This window comes from Procambarus clarkii, chromosome 86 (assembly GCF_040958095.1).
Source record: "Procambarus clarkii isolate CNS0578487 chromosome 86, FALCON_Pclarkii_2.0, whole genome shotgun sequence".
In the NCBI taxonomy this organism is placed as follows: Eukaryota; Metazoa; Arthropoda; class Malacostraca; order Decapoda; family Cambaridae; genus Procambarus; species Procambarus clarkii.
The window spans coordinates 16,352,582-16,375,546 of record NC_091235.1 but is presented as its reverse complement, the minus strand read 5'-3'; the positions used below and the strand labels follow the sequence as shown (position 1 = coordinate 16,375,546).

General features: G+C 44.2%; 2 protein-coding genes across 2 annotated transcripts; both read right to left on the bottom strand.

Annotated features, from left to right (window-relative positions):
- Nucleotides 1-702: 702 nt before the first annotated feature.
- On the bottom strand, nucleotides 703-12,385 carry LOC123767613 (venom carboxylesterase-6). The gene is made up of 12 exons (XM_045757421.2): nucleotides 12,240-12,385; nucleotides 9,972-10,191; nucleotides 9,676-9,840; nucleotides 8,921-9,068; nucleotides 8,422-8,607; nucleotides 6,467-6,660; nucleotides 4,519-4,669; nucleotides 3,491-3,669; nucleotides 3,218-3,374; nucleotides 2,660-2,819; nucleotides 2,105-2,219; nucleotides 703-1,045 (listed from the first exon to the last, which is right to left on the bottom strand). The coding sequence occupies exons 2-12, from the start codon at nucleotides 10,185-10,187 to the stop codon at nucleotides 920-922; spliced, it is 1,797 nt and encodes a 598-aa protein (XP_045613377.1). The 5' UTR covers nucleotides 10,188-10,191; nucleotides 12,240-12,385; the 3' UTR covers nucleotides 703-919.
- Nucleotides 12,386-14,445: 2,060 nt separating this feature from the next.
- On the bottom strand, nucleotides 14,446-22,798 carry LOC123767606 (carboxylic ester hydrolase). Its single transcript, XM_045757408.2, has 12 exons — nucleotides 22,686-22,798; nucleotides 21,250-21,472; nucleotides 20,956-21,120; nucleotides 20,246-20,393; nucleotides 19,808-19,993; nucleotides 19,397-19,590; nucleotides 18,646-18,796; nucleotides 17,576-17,754; nucleotides 17,303-17,459; nucleotides 16,270-16,429; nucleotides 15,673-15,787; nucleotides 14,446-14,814 (listed from the first exon to the last, which is right to left on the bottom strand). Exons 2-12 carry the CDS (start codon nucleotides 21,463-21,465, stop codon nucleotides 14,665-14,667), a joined length of 1,821 nt encoding a protein of 606 aa, XP_045613364.1. The 5' UTR covers nucleotides 21,466-21,472; nucleotides 22,686-22,798; the 3' UTR covers nucleotides 14,446-14,664.
- Between the last annotated feature and the right edge of the window lie 167 nt (nucleotides 22,799-22,965).

The window sequence follows — 22,965 nt, the reverse complement described above, 5'->3', positions numbered from 1 at the left end:
CTCATTAGCATTGATCAGGAGGCCCTCAAGGTCATCACATTTACATTTTATCGAACTGTACATTTTCACTTAGCATGGTCATGATACATAAGTGGTTAAGGATGGGTAGATGGTCCCCACTGGTGGTCCGGGCCCCAAGGTCGTCACGCCGGTGCTTTCAACCGACACAAGAATTGTGACAATTTGGTAGTTAATGGTTATAATACTGTATATGGTTGTGGACATGCGTGTCCCAATTAAAATAATTATTTTGTATTCCTATTCGTAATAGATGCTGTATTTTGTTTCAGAGGATTTCATTATTTGTGTATATTATGTTAAGATATAATACAGTAATTACTGCCGAGTATTAGTATCCTGGCTCTTGTGATGGTTAGTTTATATATTGTGATCCAGCTTGACTGAAACGGCCCTTGATTTATGTTTTCTAAACTCTAATTTGTCATTAGTCAAAGACGTCATACTAAAGTGGTGATTAGAACCCAGGACTATAGCAGGGTTTAAGTCGAGTGTGGCAGCGACGGCCCCATCGTACCCATGGTGGGGGAGGTGCTAGCCTGCACAGCATTAGAGTTGTCCTGAGCGAGCATAGCTGGCTTAAGTCTAAATTAAAACGGGAAGGCAAACTCTGGAATCTACAGGCGGTCAATATACGTAGACAGCCTTCAAAGGCCTATAAAAGAATGGAAAGGAAATACAACAAAATTACAAATTTTTATATTTCAACTCCACAGGCATGTTTTGTATGCACTCAGCATAGCGGGACCTGTTGGCCAGAACTCGCCACGTGAGGCATGTCTCACGCTCTTCAACTGACTGTAGAGCGAGTAGAGTTATAGACGACCACAGTCTCTCTTCTCCAGACTTGTGACTTGTTGTTAGAGGAGCGGCGAGGCACAACCTCCAGGAACAATGGCAGCTACAACTCGTCTTGAGAGATGCGTGATGAACCACCTTCCCGGGCGGCGTCCTTGTCCCGCTTCACCAGGTGGGGGTGCAGCGCCAGGTTCACCTTAGTCGGCAACGATGCATGGAACATTCGCAGCTGTGGCGCCAAATTTACAGCAGTTAGGGAAACAGAAGTATTTCATATGAGGGAGAATGATAAAAAAAGAAAAATAGGTGGTAAGGTATTCTGGTGCGTGTTTCGTCCAAATCATTTTATGTTTAAACTAAGCTTACCTATAAACAATATTTTCTCGTAGTGCATGTTAATTAATTTAGACTACGTTAAATGAACGAGAATGATTGGAGTGGAAATTTGGCTTATCATTTTATTCACTGGGCCAGCTAATCGTAGCCGAATAAATTATTTCTAGTAAACGAACGTATGTACTAATTAATAAACGATTATCCTTAATAAAGAGAGGTATGTAAATCTGGATTCTACTCGATCCATTAATATGTAGAAATTATTACCTGTGATGGACTGGCTGCCGCAACACGACCATAAATACTGAGAAATCTTTGGCATAACTATACCTTAACTAAACGAATTTAATTTCACTACTCTACTGGTGAGTAGTATTAGTAAAATATAATGCCTAGTACAAAAATTGTTTCTTAAGGTACTAGGTGTTAGTAATTAAGTGTTGGAAATTTCCAACAAGTCAGGACGTATAGTGATGGAAGACATGGGGGGCCCTGCCAGCAGCCCTCGGCCCGAGGCTCTGGAGAAGCAGATCTTCCTGCAGAAGACGCGTTAACCTGGTCATCACCAGAGAGACATGCCGGAGGGACAGTACACACAGGTCAACTTCGCGAAGTCTGGCGTAACATCATGGACGGATTGAGGTCTCGAACCCTTAATACAGAGTCCCACTCATCCTCCCATTTTACCCATTTTGCCCAACCATACAGGGTGTCCCCTCCCCCACTTCCCTCTCCAAGGGAACCTCTGGACAGACTACATGGAGGGAAACACTATAAGAATCTTTCTCTCTGCAAGTCAGACACGTAGTGATAATTGATATACGACTTATAACCTATGGATACTTATTATATGTGACAAATAATGTCAAATATGATACATGAATGAGTAAGAGTAAAGAAACATCAATATGTAGAGGATTAGTTTAGACTTTAAATGGCAAGGAGAACGCACGTGATGACGTTGGTCGGCCTCCATTGAGGGCGAGGGCGTGAGGTTGAGGTACTGGAGGTTGTCCTCGGTGGAGGGCTCCCAGGTGAACCCAAGAGAGTCGTCAGGAGTCGGGTTCCTGCAGGAGAGAACCAACCAAAGATTGATACGACATTCTGGTCATTCAGTAACCAATTTTTCAGAAGTGTTTTAGATGAAGGAACTGGGAGATGGTAGCGGGGAATGATGTCTAAATATATTTTGTGAGTGGCAATGGTATTTTAAGGTCATTAAGTCTATGCAAATAGCTGATTCAGGATGACTTACCTAGTAACTGATAACATCTATATACAGAAATTGTTTACGCCTCGTTATTAAGCCAGAATGTTTATCATCAATATTACTACTTGAATCTAAAGTTGGGCAATGTTGCATAACTCTGTTGATATGTGACAATAAATTCAAGATAAGGCACAGGTAACTCTTTGTATTGAATCAGCATCCCTTCCTCATTAACCTGAGTCAGAGAAGTTGGTCAAAGAATGGTTACCCATCCTACCACCTCCTGCTGCTCCTTACCCTGTGGCAGCGAAGTTGAGCCAGAGGGAGATGATGATATCTCGAAGCTGAAGGTCATCCTTACGCTGTAGATCTTTTTGCCCATTGTAGGCCTGGCTGGTCAACTCGAGCAAGGGACCCGCCCGGAAAAGGTAGAAAATATCGTCGCCGTGACACACCCCTGAAGGAGGACACCCCCCCCGTCAGTAGGTTCGTGGCATGTTGTTGTTGTTTTAGCTTTAGCTACTCAGAACGAAATGTCCATGTAGCATGGACTATGGTGAGCTCCTAAGTTCGTGGCACTTAAATTCAGTATTTAATCAGTATTAAAGCAGATTCAATAATGTTTCCTATTGAAAACTCTTTTACAAACCTCTCCTCCTGACAGCTCAGCCCGTCCTCCCGAGCGTTCACAACGTCACTAAACTGATGCACTACATTTCACGAATCTAACCTAATAGAAAACTCACGAAGAGAAAACACGTCAATTTTGCAAGCCGCCATTATTGTTAGTACAGCAGTTTTTGGTCTTAGGGGGAATTATAAATACGAGGTACTGTTGACGGGGCCTCAACTCACAGCGACTGTCAGGACTGGCGCCGAATAAGGCGGAGAAGGAGAGTTCAGCGCTGTGGGGGAGATCATATCTGTAGGTGCGGGAGTCCGGCCCCTGGTGCTTGGCGTGATGCTGCGTCGCCCAGTCGTGGCACATCTTGAAGTGTCTGTCTGACATCATCTGCAGATAACAAGGCGGTATTAACAGTAATCAAGAAGGCAGCTGCAGGCTGCTTATAGCGGCAAACCCTACATATAATCACACGCTACTCAATGTTACTATGGCGACGAGCTTACATCAATGAGATCTCCCTTGCGGCCAGAGTTCACCTTCACCTCCCCGACGTAGTAACGATACAATCTGAGGGCCAAGCCCACGGGATCGTCTGTGTCGTCGATGGACTGGACGCTGGCCGGGCCAGCCACATCGAAGTCGTTCTCCAGAGCCAGGCGGAGGTGCTCCATGGCATACATGGCTGTAGGGGGAGGGGAACCCACTCATAGGAACCAATCAACTGGGAATAACACAACCCACACATATGAAAAGGAAATGAAATTGACGACGTTTAGGTCCGACACTGTTTCATAAGGGTTCGGGATGACTGACACGTTGTCACGTAAGGGCGAAACGAAACTGTCAGTTTCCATTCTATCCACATCAAGAGGTTGTATTATTTTTTTGGCCCAGTAATTACAACTTATTCTCTGGACTTAATTATAAGTAATGCATAATTCAGAACACTGAGGGACTGGTGTCTGATGAGTTACAATTATATATATTAGCAGAGCAAATGATACACAATTAATACACTGATTGTCTCTTTCTGAATTTCAAGTTGATGATTTTTACTGATTTTTTTTTAAAGGATTTGTGATGCTTAATAAGAAACCAAAGCAAAAGAAATACAAATTACTAAAACAAAACAGTATAAAATAGCGTAAAAAGCTTAGAGTATAGTTCTAGTGAAAGGAGAAAATATATAATGAACATCAAAAAAATATTTTACACAATAAATAATTGAAAGGACTATGTCAGAAAACTAAATAATAAGTATTTAATATACGATAAATGTGTTGAAACGCAAAAGCAGCTTCCTGAGGATTTTTTTTATAATGAATGTACCTGGGAGTTAGACAGCTGCTACGGGCTACACCCTAAAGATGTGGATGAGTGGGAAAGAGAAACATATATACAATATTATAGAGAAAACAAGTTCAGAGTCAGTATATATTAGAGAACCAAGAGTAAGAAAGTCAGGATTCTCAAGAGCTTGAGCTCAAGCCACAAATATGGGAGTACACAAAGGTAACGAGGAGTAACTAACGTAGAGCAAACATGACTCCCTCGTGGGCAGTGACGCCACTCACGAGGGGAACCTTATGGAAGCGTCCCTCCTTCAGGAGGACCGCGGGCTCCGCCGGCAGGTAGTCCCCGTCCACGCGAGGCCCCAGTCTGAAGGGCAGCATGAACCAGTCCTGTTGTACACAGTACATCTATAAATTTTCATTATAAATAAATGCAGTGCAGTTATAAATAAATACTTAATGAGTACACGAATACCTGCATTAACCTTAAATGTGTGTACTCACCAAGTTGTGCTTGCGGGGGTTGAGCTCTGCTCTTTCGGCCCGCCTCTTAACTGTTAATCAACTGTTACTAACTACTAATTTTGTTTGTTTTTCACGCGTGCGCACACACACACAGGAAGCAGCCCGTAACAGCTGTCTAACTCCCTGGTACCTATTTATTGCTAAGCAACAGTGGCATCAGGGTGAAATAAACTCGGCCCATTTGTCTGCCTAGTCCAGGAGTCGAACCCGGGCCACAGGATTACGAGTCCCGCGCGTTGTCCACTTGGCTACCAAACCCGTGGCATATATTATTGAATGCAACAGAACAGGTGATATCAAGGATTCTAGCACGAATCTTCGCTATTTTCCTTACATTTTTCTTCACATGAGAAGAAAGTTGAAAAATTAACTTTCCAAAGTTTATGTTAAGAGTTTTATTTGATATGACGCTAATAGTTGCTTTTGTTAAGTCTTGGCAGGGAAGGTGGTGAAGGGCAGGGAAGGTGGTGAAGGGCAGGGAAGGTGGTGAAGGGCAGGGAAGGTGGTGAAGGGCAGAGAAGGTGGTGAAGGGCAGGGAAGGTGGTGAAGGGCAGAGAAGGTGGTGAAGGGCAGAGAAGGTGGTGAAGGGCAGGGAAGGTGGTGAAGGGCAGAGAAGGTGGTGAAGGGCAGGGAAGGTGGTGAAGGGCAGAGAAGGTGGTGAAGGGCAGGGAAGGTGGTGAAGGGCAGAGAAGGTGGTGAAGGGCAGAGAAGGTGGTGAAGGGCAGGGAAGGTGGTGAAGGGCAGAGAAGGTGGTGAAGGGCAGGGAAGGTGGTGAAGGGCAGAGAAGGTGGTGAAGGGCAGGGAAGGTGGTGAAGGGCAGAGAAGGTGGTGAAGGGCAGGGAAGGTGGTGAAGGGCAGAGAAGGTGGTGAAGGGCAGGGAAGGTGGTGAAGGGCAGAGAAGGTGGTGAAGGGCAGGGAAGGTGGTGAAGGGCAGAGAAGGTGGTGAAGGGCAGGGAAGGTGGTGAAGGGCAGGGAAGGTGGTGAAGGGCAGGGAAGGTGGTGAAGGGCAGGGAAGGTGGTGAAGGACAGGGAAGGTGGTGAAGGACAGGGAAGGTGGTGAAGGACAGGGAAGGTGGTGAAGGACAGGGAAGGTGGTGAAGGACAGGGAAGGTGGTGAAGGACAGGGAAGGTGGTGAAGGGCAAGGAAGGTGGTGAAGGACAGGGAAGGTGGTGAAGGACAGGGAAGGTGGTGAAGGGCAAGGAAGGTGGTGAAGGACAGGGAAGGGGTAGATAAAAAAGCTGGTGGTACCCGTTTACAGTGATGAAGGTCGTGTGTAGTGTAGCTGTGGCCTATCACCTGATTCCTAATATATATTAAATTGCTTAAAACACTAAACTATTTTCCTTCATAGTATATTTACAAGTTTCGGCCTATCACCCGAGCAACGCCGGGCACCCTGGCAAGTGCTTTCATAAATATCTTGTCTAAATAGCTCCTTAATTACGTAAATAATACAACATGCAAAAAAGCTAAATGTCCGATATATAAATACAAAAATACAAGAGAAACTTAAAAATATATTCCTGAGCGCTTTCATGTTCTTGAACACAACATCAGAGCCACTGAGGAATATTAAGTAAAGATGATGTCTTCAATTACAAACATTTCTTTCATAATCGCTGATATTCTGCAACAATGAGAAATGATGAAAGGAGCCTTACCAACGTGTCCTTAAAGCGAGCAGTTAACTGGAAGACGTCAACACCTTGCAGACACTTGAGGAGGTCCTGGCTGTCCTGGTGGATGGAGCAGCCGGTGGCCTGGGCGACCTTGCGGGTGACGTCGGCGTGAGACCGACTGAGCGCCCAGGGACACACCGCCGCCCCGGACTGCATGATGGCCCGGGCGAAGAGTCCTGTGGGAAGGGTTTCAGGTCTTTACGTTTTCCAGCTGTAGCATGAGGGAACACACTGTTGATTGGGTGATATGACACTGATTTTTATTATGAAATTTAGTCCTCGGGCAGTGTTACAACTGATTGAATTATTGAACGCCTAACTTTTCCCTGGAATGTGATCAATATTATTATTTTTTAATTCAAGCCATGAATTGTTGGTGTGTGCATTCGAGTATGCAGAGAGGGTGTGTAGCCAATCGTCCAGCCCTGCCCAATCGTTACTCTTTCTCTTCCCAGTATTTGAACCCAGGAACGCACGTATGAAGTGAGCGCTGACCACTACACCACGGAGCGTCCATTGTTCGCAGTTTGCGTGGTTCTAACAAGCTTGAAGTGATAAACCTTACCTAGGATAGTTTATCAGTGTTGATTACAGGCTCGTGTCCGAGCAACCCGTCCTCTTAATAGAAAGTCGCATTGTGACGTATACTTTCCCTAAAGCCAAAAATTGTCATACTAGAACATGGTAGCGGCTCGCGAATTTGTCATACTGTCCCGTTTTCTGTTTTGGGCCCTCTGGTAGGTTAAGATAAGGGCACTTTAGTACGACAGTTTTTTGACGAATCTACACTACAGACTAGATTAATGCAAAGATTTTATTATAAAGAGTACCAACCTTATCCTTACTATTCCTAGTTAATGCTGGCCGTTAATTAACAGTTCTGTTGTACACCGTTTTATTCTTTACTGTAACCTCAGTCCAACGCCTTGTAACCTTGCTGGTTGATCACCAAGGCACCACAAAACAGGGACATTGTACTTATTAGTTACAAGCACTTCACTAGAGACTTTAAAAGCTGCCGCCACCTGACTTCAATACCCACTGAATAATTACCCTGACTGCCAAACAGGAAACAGCCAATTAGTATAGAGGGCCAGAAAGGACATCCGTATTAGGTTGAAGGGGAGGTAGAATTTACGTTAAGTGCGGTTCAATTCAAAGAAAAAAGGGGAATAGATATTAAATAGACTAAGGCGTACGTGAAAAGCTCAGAGGAAACTTACCTAACAAAACACAGGATCGTGGATTCAACAATAAAGAAATATATATAGAAAATTAAGGAATATTGACTAAACAATAAAAATCACTTATTTATTACACAAAATAGTAGCTGAACACTCTCTACCACTGAAATATTCCAATCTTAGGCAATGGTCTTGATTTTAAGAATTACTGCACTAAACTTATAAAAGCGACGTTACCGTAATCACAAGCCCAGACCAGTTGGTGGTGTTGTTTAAGATTCGCTACCTAGAACAAAAATTTCCAGGTAGCACGGGCTATGGTGAGCCCGTAGATGTTAAGCTTCGTCTCTGGAGAGGTGACGTGGCTCAGGTCAGTGTTGCCGCCTCAACAGTCAAGCTGCTCTATGTACTAAATTTCCGGCTGATAACATACCTGATTATATATTCTTCACTCCTTCCTTCCTTCAACATACAATTAAGGAGTACACAGAATCTATTCTTTAAACGGGCATCCTCAAGATGGAATGTTTTGCATGTAGTTTTCCTACTACATGCAAAACTACACCTGACAATATTTTTAATCTCTTCCCTAGCACTGAGGTGTTATGTCAAGGCCTGGCCAGAAGTTCTCTATCGCAGTAACTAACTTTTAGGACTTTTTTTTAGGAAAGTACCTAATGTACTTTTAGAACTTTATGGACACACCTCCTGGCCTTAGGTGAGAGAATCCACGCTCACTCACTCTTTCCTCACCTTCGGACTTGGGTGTGAGGAGCTGGTAGTGGACGGAGGCACCGCCGGCGCTCTCACCGAAGATGGTGACCTTGGTCTTGTCTCCGCCGAAGTTGTGGATGTTCCTCTGGACCCACTGGAGCGCCAGCGTCTGGTCCTTCAACCCGAAGTTTCCGGGGATCACAGAGTCCTCCGTCGACAGGAACCCTGGGACGGAACATGATACAGGAGTGTCGCTGTGGACTCAAGTGAGGCGAGTGTGGCGCTGAACGTTAGAAAATAACCTAACATGATATAGTATTATACTTTGGGAAGCATATTACTGAGTGCCATACAGACACGTAAAGTGCATAGCTGAGTCCTTCATAATGTGGAGTAAGTGGTTGAGTATTACACAGGGAGATGAGCTAGCAACTGAGTATTATACAGTGGGGAAGAGATAGCAGCAGAGTATTACACAGTGGGGAAGAACTAGCAGTTGAGTACTTCACAGTGGGGGAAGAGCAGGTCTGAGACCTACCTAACATGCCGAGCCTGTACTGGATGACCACCAGCACCACCTGGCGGTTGAGCAGGACGTGGGGCAGATAGTCTTGAGCACCGCCCACAAAGAAGCCTCCGCCGTGGATCCACACCAACACAGGCAGGCCGGCCTCGGGCTCCCCAGGCTGTAACAACATCATCATGAGCGCAATGCCAAGCCTTAATAGGGGTTATTCAAGGTGTGTCGCAACACCATCAAGTGATCAGTCATGCTGACTTTGCTCTTTCTTATAATTAGCTTACACATTTCATCGCCAAGGTGATGATTATCATAATTACTATTAACAGCTGGTTGTACACCCCCTCCGGTTCCCACCAGATGATTGTACACCCTTATGGTGCTCTCCAGGTGGTTGTAGGCACCTTGGGTTGTTTCCAGCTGGTGGAGCACCTGTTGGGAAGCTTCTGGATGGTAATATTCCCGCTGGAGTTTCCAGCTCGTTGCCCAATTCTAGAATTTACAATGTAGTTACATTTGTTAACAAGAACTATTAAGTGATAGAATTCCATGTGGATGAAGAGCCTTGTGGACTTATTGACATTATCCTAAATTGAGAAAATTTTGGAGCAATACAATGGGATCGAATTATAGTCTCTGGCCTCCGCAGAGACACAAGTCTCCTCCCCGCCATATTGTTGCAGGGTTTCATTACTGATATACCAAATTACTGTGATGTGGGTTAGAATTATCGTCGAGTATTTTCGAAACAACATAAAAGTATTGATGGTTACCTTGGGCGTGAAGACATTGAGGTAGAGGCAGTCTTCATCTCCCGCCATGCTGCCAACCTCAGGCATCCCTGGGGTCATGATGACCATCATGTTGAGCTGTGGGCATATGGTGGGCATAGTGGTGCCCTCCAGCACGCCCTCCCATCTCTCCCCGGGCACCGGGTCCTACACAAGGGGGCAAGCATACTGTATACACACATGGTAACTTGTCACGACTAACATATTTCATACATTTCTACGACTAACGTGTATTTGTTATTTAATGATAAGTTTACACAATGTCTGTAGAGGTTTACCTTAAACCGGAGGCTTCCAACTGGAGGCTTGGCGAAGGGGATGCCCATGTAAGAGTGGAAGAGCTTGCCCTTCGTCGACTCCTCCAGCAGGCCTGACACGAGGCCCTCCTGCGTCTCCACCACCACCTCCGACGCCACCACCTCCGGGGCCTCCTCCGCCGCCACTGAGGCCGCCACCACCGCCATCACCGCCGCCACCGCCGCCAGTCTCATCATCGCTCTGCTATGTAAACATTCAGGATTCATTTATTATTAAGAAATGAACAAATAACAATTATTAATGTAATTAAACAAATAATAAGAAGAAGAAATGAGTAATATTAAAATACAAATCATATTTGCCAAATTTCTAGTAAAACCAAATGTTTCTAAATTATGACAATTGTTGCGAGTGCTGACATGATTTGACTGTTTCAAGTCCAAGTTTATATACTCCGTGTAAGTGCTTATCATCCACTTGTAAACATCACCTTTGTGTCTCAGAGACAGTGGAAGTCCTCCCAGCTTGTAAGAAAGATTCCTGACACTAACACTGCACAGTGCCAATAAATATCAATAAATTAAATGTTATACAGTTTATTGCTAAAAATGAAAACTTCATTTGCACTGTTATAATTTTTTTTCAGTCGAGCTAGAATAGTAGCGATTTGTATAAGTTTTTGCAAATCAAATTTCTGCTTCTGATTCTGTCTAAAGGGTAACCCTTGATGTTCGATGGTACAACCACTTGGGCTGGACAATAGAGTGACAGTCTCGCTTCATGCAGGTCGGCGTTCAATCCCCGACCGTACAAGTGGTTGAGCACCATTCCTTTCCCGCCATCCCATCCCAAATCCTTATCCTGACCCCTTCCCAGTGCTATATAGTCGTAATGGCTTGGCACTTTTCCCTGAACGTTCCCTTCCTTTGTCGTTCTGTGTTGAATGTTCACTAAGAATTGTTGTCTAATTTGTAATATTACCAAAATTAATCAGCATAATAAACGAAGTTAATCGAAGTGAGGTCTAATTAGAGCAAGATATAATTGCAAAATAATTTATATTTTTGTATTTTAAAACTTCTAGATGTAAAACCAAATATCTTTACCTTATTTAGTTCATTAGGTCATTCTGTGTCTGTCAAATATTTCATAAAAATTACGTTTAAGTTCGATTTTCGTTATCTGATTCCATTAGTCGTCATACAGTTGTACTGCCTTTAAAGGCAGGATGGAATATACATTACTTTGCGCCGAGCTACATTAACCAACTTCCTGTAAACTTATCCGAATCTCTCTAAAATACACGAGTCATATTTTCCAATACACTGTTCACACTATTATTGTGTCATCTACAATTTCTCTGATGTGACTGTTGACCCCCAACATCAAAATCATTAATATAGCTTATAAACAGAAATGGCTCCAACACCTTACCCCGAGGCACGCCGTCTGTGACATTCTACCGCTCTCATTTAGTCCAATTGATACTAACTGCTTGTTTCCTCTCAACCACGCTCTATCCTCAAAAATAGAACTCTTTGAGTGCGAAGGTTTTAAATTTGTCTGATGGACCTCTGATTCGCAGGTCAGAAAGGCTTTCTAAGGTTAAGATAAACATCCTAATTGCTATTATTATTACTTATTATATCAAATACGAAAACGATCCAATCAAAACGTGACAATGTGACACGCAACGATCCTTATTCAAGTCGCGTTGAAGCTCTTATTAAACTATACTTGACGAGGTGATTTTCTGGTAGTGCTTACTGGCCGGATGTTACAGAGATAGTTAAGACAAGCAACAGCCACATGATTAGGTGGGCCTGATGAGAATGCTTATTGGGCTCAGGTTCCTGAGCCCAATAGGCTCAGGAACTTATATACCAGCTCATTGACCGTTGAGAGGGGGGACCAAGGAGCCGAAGCTCAACCCCCGCAACCACAATCAGGAGAGTACATTTAAGGGAGTTCAAACACACACCCTCACCCATCACCACCACCGGCTTCGATCACTAACAAGCACCTCCTAATCATATCTCAGGGTTATATATTAAGCAATTGATCTTGGGCCTCTGATAACATTCTCCCCTAGATGGCATGACAGGTTCTCGCTCTCTCACTGCTTTCTCTCTGACTCTCACACTGTTTTCTCTCTGACTTTCGGACTGCTTTCTTCTCTCTCACATTGCTTTCAGGAGGAAAGTATATTTGCCACAACTAGTAAGCTGTTGTAGTGGCCTTAACAACCCTCCCGTGGTTGTAATAGTCCTTAACCCCCAGCATCTTACCTCTGAGTAGGAGGAGCAGCGTGCCGGCCGGTGCGTCCACTCCTAGAGTGCTGGCCAGAGTGACCAGAACTCTCCTAGTGACACACTCACCCACTCATTCACGCATACAACCCTGGCTTTATCTTCGCGATTACACCAGCTACATTGAATACAGATATGTGTAGCATCTGTGCCTTATATGTGTGTTTGGCTCTAGTACGGCACCATTGGTGTGTTGTTCCTTCGTTCAGAGATGAACCTTTATTGTCCTTAATTCTGCACCTTAAGGATAATATTGTCTACGGCTCAACATCGGGAACTTTAGAGGCAGTCAACCAGAGGCGGGACAGTACAACTCTTCTGCTTGCTGCCCGATATTATCATCTTATAGTTTTCGTTCTATTTCTAAATACTTCGCTATACAGTTTTATGCTTTAAAGCGGTAAAGTCCCGGACCTCATTATGCGCCTCTGTTAACCCTTTCCACTACCGCCCACAAGATGGGTATGGGGTGCATAATAAATGAACTAAACTGTTATATGCAGTGTTTACTGGGTTTTTTCCGCATTTAATTACTCTCAAGATCATCACATTCAGATTTTATCGACACTTCATTTTCTCTTAGCATGGTCATGATACATGACTGATGAAGGATGGGTAGATGGTCCCCACTGGTGGTCCGGGGCCCCAAGGTCGTCACGCCGGTGTTCGTCATGGTCAGGGTCGGCCCTAGAGGCACTAGGGGGTCCCTACGCGTATATTTAGCTCATTTGTATTATTTACACTTTGCACATAATAAACAATGGGTCATGTAACGTTGTGGGTGGGTCAATACAGTCTAGCCAAGCCACCCACCATACACCCACTAAACCCCATGTTTGGGGTTTGGTGGGTGAATATAATCACTTTTGGGTCTTTGTTTGGAGGACGGGCTGGTTTACGAATGAAAAACGGTTTACACACGACTCACAACTGATGACGTCCGAACATTTCCGGAACAAGTGCTTCACTGACGAATTTTGTTCGAATCACAACGCTATAAATGCTTCACCCACGTACTACAAATACAAATAATCGCCAACAGAACCTAAACACCTGACCTAACCTAATATATGCCTATATATACACAATATGCCAATATATTATAATATTAATTTATACTTGAGAAAATTCCCGTTTTGAATGAACAGCATGTAAAAATTTATGAATGCGTCTGTGGGGTTGAACGCTGAATGTAATGGACTTGAGTCGAGGACGGGTTGTGTAAATGCTTCATCCACGTACTACATATACAAATAATCGCCAACAGAACCTAAACACCTAACCAGTGCCTAAATACATTATATATCTGCACAATATGCGGATATATAATGATATTAATTTGTATTTAAGAAAATTCCTGTTTTGAATGAACAGCATGTTAAAATTTATGAATGTGTCTTTGGGGTCGACCGCTTGATGGAATGAACTTGGTCATAGGACGGGTTGTCCTAAACATTCAGACTTACCCATAAATATTAAGGCATGCCTATGACGTAAAGAGTGATCATTACCAGTCTTGAGTGTGTAAGGAATAATGTATCATGTTATAACCTATCCTAACTTCACCTATCCTAACCTCACTTATCCTAACCTGACTTAACAAGTTCATAAGTCAAGCCCCCGCTTTCAACAGACACAAGAATTGTGACAATCTAATAGTTAATGGTTATCAATACTGTATATGGTTGTGGACATGCGTGCCCTAATTAGAACAAATATTTTGTATTCCTATTCATAATAGCGGCTCTGTTTTGTTTCGGAAAACTCCATTATTTGTAAATATATATGTTAAGATATAATTAATACATTAATTACTGTGTCGAGAATTGGTATCCTGCTTCTTGTAATTGCTAGTTTAATATTGTGGTCCAACTTGACTGAAATTGTCATTAATATATGTTTTCCAAACTCTAATTTGTGTTATTAGTCAAAGACGTCATACTAAAGTGGTGATTTGAACCCAGGACTATAGCAGGGTTTAAGTCCAGTGTGGCAGCGACGGCCGCATCGTACCCATGGTGGGGGAGGTCCCAGCCTGCACAGCATTAGTTGTCCTGAGCGAGCATAGATGGCTGTAATTCTAAATTTAGCCAGGAAGGCAAATTTTAGAACCTACAAGGAGTCCGTATACGCAGACAGCCTTCAAACGCCTACAAAAAGATAGGAAGGAAATACAAAAAATTAAAACGGTAAACTTTTATATTTCAGCTCCACAAGCATGTTTTATTTGCAAACAGCATTGGGGGACCTGTTGGCCAGAACTCGCCACGTGAGGCATGTCTCTCACGCTCTTCAACTGACTGTAGAGCGAGTATAGTTATTGACGACCACAGTCTCTCTTCTCCAGACTTGTGACTTGTTGTTAGAGGAGTGGCAGAGTCACAACCTCCAGGAAGAATGGCAGCTACAACTCGTCTTGGGAGATGCGTGATGAACCACCTTCCCGGGCGGCGTCCTCGACGGCGTCGTCTGCTTCAGGTGTGTCCTGCTTCACCAGGTGGGGGTGGAGCGCCAGGTTCACCTTAGTCGGCAACGATGCATGGAACATACGCATCTGTGGCGCCAAATTACAGCAGTTAGGGAAACAGAAGAGTCATGTGAGGGAGAATTCGATAGAAAAAATTAGGTAGCAAGGTATTCTGGTGCGTGTTTCGTCCAAATAATTTTCTGTTTAAACTTCGCTAACCTTACCTACAAACATATTGAAGACATTGCAGAATATATGGAGGTCCAATTTTATTTTAGTTTAGTTCTATGATAGTCTGAATGCGTGTCATTAGGTTGGAAGATCCTATTGAAGGATTTTCCGGTGCCTTATATCTGTATCTGACAGGCTCCGGAATTCTTGCACGATCGAGGACTAATCACCACCTCAAAATCCATTTATAAATGTTGAAAACAAGCCAAATAATTACGAGGCTCTACAAGAAGAAATGTAGTAAAAATCATAGTTTATTCTTCAGCTTCATCAACAAAGAGGGATTGTTGCTGCTGGTAATGGTGATAGATCTCTGAATAAACTGGGTGTTCGCTGCCACAATTTGAAACACAAGTCAGGACGTATACAGTGACGGCAGACACAGGACCCCCGCCAGCAGGCTCGGCCCGAGGCTCCGGAGATCTTCCTGAAGAAGATCCTCCCGTTTTACTCCTTTTGTCCAACCATAAAAGCTTCCCCCCCCCCCCCTCCTCCTTAAGGGAACCTCTGGACAGACTACATGAAGGGAAACACTATTACCATCTCTCCGCAAGTTAGACACGTAGTGATTATTGATATATGACGTACATAGTAAGTATTCATATAGGTTATATATGATAATTATCGACTTATATGATACATGAACGAATAAGAGTAAAGAAATATCAATAAGTACAGGATTAGTTTAGACTTTAAATGGCAAGAAGAACGCACGTGATGACGTTGGTCGGCCTCCATTGAGGGCGAGGGCGTGAGGTTGAGGTACTGGAGGTTGTCCTCGGTGGAGGGCTCCCAGGTGAACCCAAGAGAGTCGTCAGGAGTCGGGTTCCTGCAAGAGAGAACCAACCAAAGATTGATACGACTTTCTGGTCATTCAGTAACCACTATTTCAGTAATGTTCTACTGAATGTTTTAGTAATGAAGGAACTAATGTTCTAATGTTTTAGATGAAGGAAATGGGAGATGGTAGCGGAGAATGATGTCTAAATGTATTTTGTGAGTGGTAATAGTATTTTAAGGTCATTAAGTCTATGTAAATAGCTGAATCAAGATGACTTAACTAGTAACTGATAACATCTATATAAAGAAATTGTTTACGCCTCGTTATTAAACCAGAAAGTTTATCAACAATATTATAGCTTGAATCTAGGTTGAGCAATGTTGCATAACTCTGTTGATATGTGAAAATAAATTCAAGGTAAGGCACAGGTAACTCTTTGTATTGAATCAGCATTCCTTCCTCATTAACCTGAGTCAAAGAAGTTGGTCAAAGAATGGTTACCCATCCTACCACCTCCTGCTGCTCCTTACCCTGTGGCAGCGAAGTTCAGCCAGAGGGAAAGGATGATTTCCCGAAGCTGAAGGTCATCCTTACGCCGTAGGTCTGTTTGCCCATTGAAAGCCTGGCTGACCATCTCCAGCATGGTTCCGAGCCGGAACAGGTAGAATATATCGTCGCCGTGAGACACCCCTGTAGAACACACCCGTCAGTAGGTTCATAGAACTTAGTTATTGGCAATTGGCATGTTTGGAAATATATCGAGTGTCAGCTGAGGTAAGTTGGCAAAACTGGGCAAATACCCTTGATATAACAACATTAAAATGTTTCTGGAGTATATTCCCCTCCCCACAGGAGTATACCTAGGCCATGGTGTGGCCCCCGGGCCATGGTGTGGCCTTCCTCGTCGTCTTTGGTCACTCTTGAGAAACTCGTGTCATGTGTATGTTAAGATGTGTCTTAGTAGCCTCTCGCTGTTTGTGTGAAGCCTGTGTCCTTGTCCCTCAACTGTCACTAACTCTTCACGTGTCACTAATGCTCTACACATTCCCTGGTAACTTGCAGCCAGCGATGTGACAAGGACATTACCACTACCATTAAGTATCTAGTACCTACTGCTATAAAAACAAATTCGCAACGTTTTGGCAACTACTACTAACGTTTGGGTAAATTTTCTTTCACCTGATACATCTGTGCACCTTATTGTAAATAGGTACCCAGAAGATAGGCAATTGTTGCGGCTAGAATCTTAGAGAAGGTCAAGTCGTTTCGCTAGGAACTCCTCGCTAATCCTAGCACCTGACTTCCTGTCCCCCCTAAGGAACAGCAACGACCTCCTGCTGACAGCTCAGCCCGTCCTCTCAAGCGTTCACAACGTCACTAAACTGATGCACTAAATTGCCCAAACCTAACCCAATAGAAGACATGGATAGAAAACGGAACATCACTTCAATTTTGCGAGCCGCCATGATTGTTAGTACATCAGTTTTTGGCCGTAGAGGGGAAATTTATAGATAAAAATGCGAGGTACTATTCACGAGGACGGGATGCTGGGCCTCAACTCACAGCGACTGTCAGGACTGGCGCCGAATAAGGCGGAGACGGAGAGTTCAGCGTTGTGGGTGAGCTCGTATCTGAAGGTGCGGGAGTCCGGCCCCTGGTGCTTGGCGTGATGCTGCGACGCCCAGTCGTGGCACATCGTGAAGTGCCGGTCTGACATCATCTGCAGATAACGAGGCGGTATTAACAGTAATCAAGAAGGCAGCTGCAGGCTGCTTATAGCGGCAAACCGTACATATAGACACACGCAACTCAATGTTATTATGGCGACGGGCTCACCTCAATGAGATCTCCTTTGCGGCCAGAGGTCACCTTCACCTCCCCGACGTAGTAACGATACAATTTGAGGGCCAAGCCCACGGGATCGTCTGTGTCGTCGATGGACTGGACGCTGGCCGGGCCAGCCACTTCGAAGTCGTTCTCCAGCGCCAGGCGGAGGTGCTCCATGACATACATGGCTGTAGGGGGAGGATACCCACTCATAGGAACCAATCATATGGGAAATAACACAAACCACATATATGAAAAGAAATGAAATTGACGTTTTGGTCCGTCATGATTTGATAAGGGTTCGGAGATGACTGATAAGTTGTCACGTAAGGGGCAAGGATGGACCGAAACGTTGTCAGTTCACATTCTATCCACACAAATACGTTGGATTATTTGTTTTGGCCCAGTAATTATAACTTATTCTTTGGACTTAATTATAAATAATATATAATAATAGACTGGTGTTTGATGAATTAAAATTATGAATAAAACCAGAGCAAATAATACACAGTTCATATACTGATTGTCTCTTTCCGAATGTCAAGTTGATTTTTACTATTTAACAGGATTTATGATGTTTAATATGAAACCAAAGCAAAAGAAATAAAAATCACTGAACTTAATAATAATAAATAGCGTAAAACAGCTTAGATTACAGTGCTAGTAAATGGAAAAAATATATAGTGAACATCAAGAAAATAATTTTCACATTAAATAATTGAAGTCTGGGTCAGGAAACTAATTAATAAGTATTTAATATACAATAAATGTGCTGAATCACAATCTTCAGACTCGGGTTCAATCCTCGCCTAGGACAAAAACAATTTATTCAGCATTTCCTTTCACTTGTTGCCTCTGTTCACCTAGCAGTAAATAGGTACCTGGGAGCTAGACAGCGGTTACGGGCTGCACCCTGAGGATGTGGATGAGTGGGAAAGAGAAATATATATTAGTTATTACAGAGAAAACAAGTAGAGAGTTTGTATATACTAGACGACCGAGCGGAGAAAACACAGGATCCAAGAGCTATAACTCAAGACACAAATATGGGAGTACACAAATAACAAGGAGAAACTAACGTAGAGTAAACACAACTCCCTCGTGGGCAGCGATGCCACTCACGAGGGGAACCTTATGGAAGCGTCCCTCCTTCAGGAGGACCGCGGGCTCCGCCGGCAGGTAGTCCCCGTCCACGCGAGGCCCCAGTCTGAAGGGCAGCATGAACCAGTCCTGTCGTACAAACACATTACATCAATAAATTTTCAATATAAAATAAATGCAGTGAAAACTTAGTGTAGGTATTCATGCAACCATTAACTAACCTTAAATGTGTGGGTACTCACCTAGTTGTGCTTGCAGGGGTTGAGCTCTGGCTCATTGGTCCCGCCTCTCAACTGTCAATCAATTGGAGTACAGATTCTGGAGCCTATTGGGCTCTATCAAATATATATATTTTAAATTGTGTATGGAGACTACCTCCACCTAGGACAAAAACAATTTATTCAGCATTTCCTTTCACTTGTTGCCTCTGTTCACCTAGGGGTGAACTTTTTAGGAGGACTGGTCGACGACCGGGCCGCGGGGACGCTAAGCCCCGGAAGCACCTCAAGGTAACCACGTCACTGCCTAATACATTCCATTTGTTAACTATTATGGCAGTGAAAAAAATATTTCTAATGTATCTTTGTGTGTGTGTGTGTGTGAGTGTTCTTGAACACAACATCAGAGCAACTGAGGAATATTAAGTAAAGATGATGTCTTCAAATGCTAATATTTCTCTCATAATCGCTGATGTTCTGCAACAATGAGCGAAGATGATAGGAGCCTTACCAACGTGTCTTTAGAGAGAGCAGTTAACGCGAAGGCGTCAACACCTTGCAGACACTTGAGGAGGTCCTGGCTGTCCTGGTGGATGGAGCAGCCGGTGGCCTGGGCGACCTTGCGGGTGACGTCGGCGTGAGACCGACTGAGCGCCCAGGGACACACCGCCGCCCCGGACTGCATGATGGCCCGGGCGAAGAGTCCTGTGGGAGGGGTTTCAGGTCATTACCTTTTCCAGCTGTAGCATGAGGGAATACACTGTTGACTGGATGATATGACACTGATTTTTATTATGAAATTTAGTCCTCGGGCAGTGTTACAACTGATTGAATTCTTGAACACCTAACTTTTCCCCGGAATGTGACCAACGAAAATAAATTTCCTTCCCTACCTTCCTTCTCTCTCTCTCTCCTTCCTCACCTTCGGACTTGGGTGTGAGGAGCTGGTAGTGGACGGAGGCGCCGCCGGCACTCACTCCGAAGATGGTGACCTTGGTCTTGTCTCCGCCGAAGTTGTGGATGTTCCTCTGGACCCACTGGAGCGCCAGCGTCTGGTCCTTCAACCCGAAGTTGCCGGGGATCACCGAGTCCTCCGTCGACAGGAACCCTGGGACGGAACATGATACAGGAGTGTCGCTGTGGACTCAAGTGAGGCGAGTGTGGCGCTGAACGTTTGAAAATAATATAACGTGATAGAGTATTATACTTTGGGAAGCATATTACTGAGTCCCATACAGACGTGTAAAGTGCATAGCTGAGTCCTTCTTAATGTAGAGTAAGTGGTTGAGTATTACGCAATGGGGGGAAAACTAGCAGTCGAGTATTATACAGTGGGGGAAGAGCAGGTTCGAGTCCTCACCTAGCATGCCGAGCCTGTACTGGATGATCACCAGCACCACCTGGCGGTTGAGCAGGACGTGCGGCAGCTGGTCCTGAGCGCCTCCACCAAAGAAGCCTCCGCCGTGGATAAACACCATCACAGGCAGGCCGGCCTCGGGCTCCCCAGGCTGTAACATCATCATCATGATCGTAATGCCAAGCCCAAATGGTGGTTATTCATGGTGTGTGTTGCAACACCATCAAGTGATCAGTCGTGCTGACTTAGCGCTTTCTTACAATTACCTTACCTAGTTCATCGCCAAGGCAATGATTATCATAATCAATGCTAAGAGCTGGTTGTACACCTCCGTCTGGTCCTCCAGAGGGTTACACACACCTTGGGTTGCTTCCAGCTGGTGGAGCACCCATTGGGAGGCTTCCAGATGATAATATCCGAGCTCGTTATTCAATTCTAGAACTTGCAATGTAGTTACATTTGTTCACTAGAACTATTAACTGATTGAATTCCATCTGGATTAACAGCCTTGTGGACCTAATGATATCCTAAATTAAGAATATTTTGGAGCAATACAATGGGATCGAACTAACGTCTCTTGCCTCCGCAGACATACAAGTCTCCTCCTCACTATATTGTTGCATGGTTTTATCACTGATATTCCAAACTATTTTGATGTGGGTTAGAATTATCTTCGAGTATTTTTGAACCTACATAAAAGTATTGATGGTTACCTTGGGCGTGAAGACATTGAGGTAAAGGCAGTCTTCATCTCCCACAATGCCGCCAGACTCTGGCATCTCTGAGGTCATCACGGCCATCATATCGAGCTGTGGGCATATGGTGGGCATAGTGGTGCCCTCCAGCACGCCCTCCCACCTCTCCCCGGGCACCGGGTCCTACACAAAGGGGCAAGCATACTGTATACACACATGGTAACTTGTAACGACTAACATATTTCATACATTTCTACGACTAAAGTGTATTTGTTATTTAATAAGTTTACACAATGACTGTAATGGGTTTACCTTGAACCGGAGGCTTCCAACTGGGGGCTTGGCGAAGGGGATGCCCAAGTAAGAGTGGAAGAGCTTGCCCTTCGTCGACTCCTCCAGCAGGCCTGACACGAGGCCCTCCTGCGTCTCCACCACCACCTCCGACGCCACCACCTCCGGGGCCTCCTCCGCCGCCACTGAGGCCGCCACCACCGCCATCACCGCCGCCACCGCCGCCAGTCTCATCATCGCTCTGCTATGAAAATATTCGCAATTAATTTATTACTATGAAATTTATATAAATAAAAATGTAAATGTTCGTTTTGTTCAGAATCCGTAATCTCCGAAAGTTCTTCACCGATTGCTTTGAAATGTTGATACACTGTTACATTCAAATACGCGAGTGCCGTAATATGCCTACTATATAGATGTCACGTCTGACAGCTACAAACATGCCTTTTTTGTGAGTTTGAGTTGAGAGTTTTCATGTAAGGGGAATCTCCGAAACTTCTTTACCGATTACTTTGAAAGCTTGACACAACGTTGCATTCTTATACGCGAGTGTTTTTATATACCTACTATATACATGCCATACCTGTGATAGGTAAAAACTTTTTTTTTAACAGCACCATCTGTTGAGCGTAAAAGCAACATACACTATACTAAATATTTTACGATTCCATTTCAATGTTTCTGATTGCATTGTTAAGTTGAATTTTCATAGATTTCCATTTATTTTCATTTTGATTTAATTATTTCGTGTGACATTGCGTTGGAATTGAGCTGTGTTGTTTCCCATACCGTTCATTTCATGAGCATAGTAATTTTTTTATTTTTTCATTGTTTTTCATTTCGTTTTTTAACTGCTCTTATTTTTCAGTGATGGGAACATCAGATCAGTTGATGTTCCCATTTTTCTGATGGGAACATCAGATCATTTGGGAATGCATCGGACGGGGGAGTGAAGAATTTTAGAGGGGTTGAGGGGGACAGGGGAGTGGGGGATGGTGGGGAGGACTAGGGACTACTGGGCTCAGGTTCATGAGCCCAATAGGATCAGGAACTTGTGCACCAGTTGATTGGCGTTGATTGACGGGACCAGCTCAACCCCCACAACCGCAATTAGGTGAGTACATTTAAGGGAGTTCACACACACACACACACCCATCACCCCCCCCCCCCATCTTCCAATCACCTCCACCGGCTTCGATCACTAACAAGCACCTCCTTATCATATCTCAGGGTCATATATTAAGCAGCTGATCTTGGGCCTCTGATAAGAACTTCTCTCCTAGATGACATGACAGATTCACGTCCTGACTCTCGCTGCTTTCTGTCTCTCAAATTGTTTTCTCTCTGACGCTCACACTGCTCAGGAGGAAAGTCTACTTGCCACAACCAGTAAGCTGTTGTAGTGGCCTTAACAACCCTCCCGCGGTTGTGATAGTCCTTAACCCCCAACAACTTACCTATAAGTAGGAGCAGCGTGCCGGCCGGTGCATCCACTCCCAGAGTGCTGGCCAGAGTGACCAGAACTCTCCTAGTGACACACACACCCACTCATACACGCATACAAACCCTGGCTTTATCTTCGCGATTACACCAGCTACATTGAATACAGATATGTGTAGCATCTGTGCCTTATCTTTGTGTTTGCCTTTGGTACGGCGCCATTGGTGTGTTGTTCCTTTGTTCAAAGATGAATGAGTATTCTGCACCTTAAGGATAATATATTGTCTACGGCTCAAC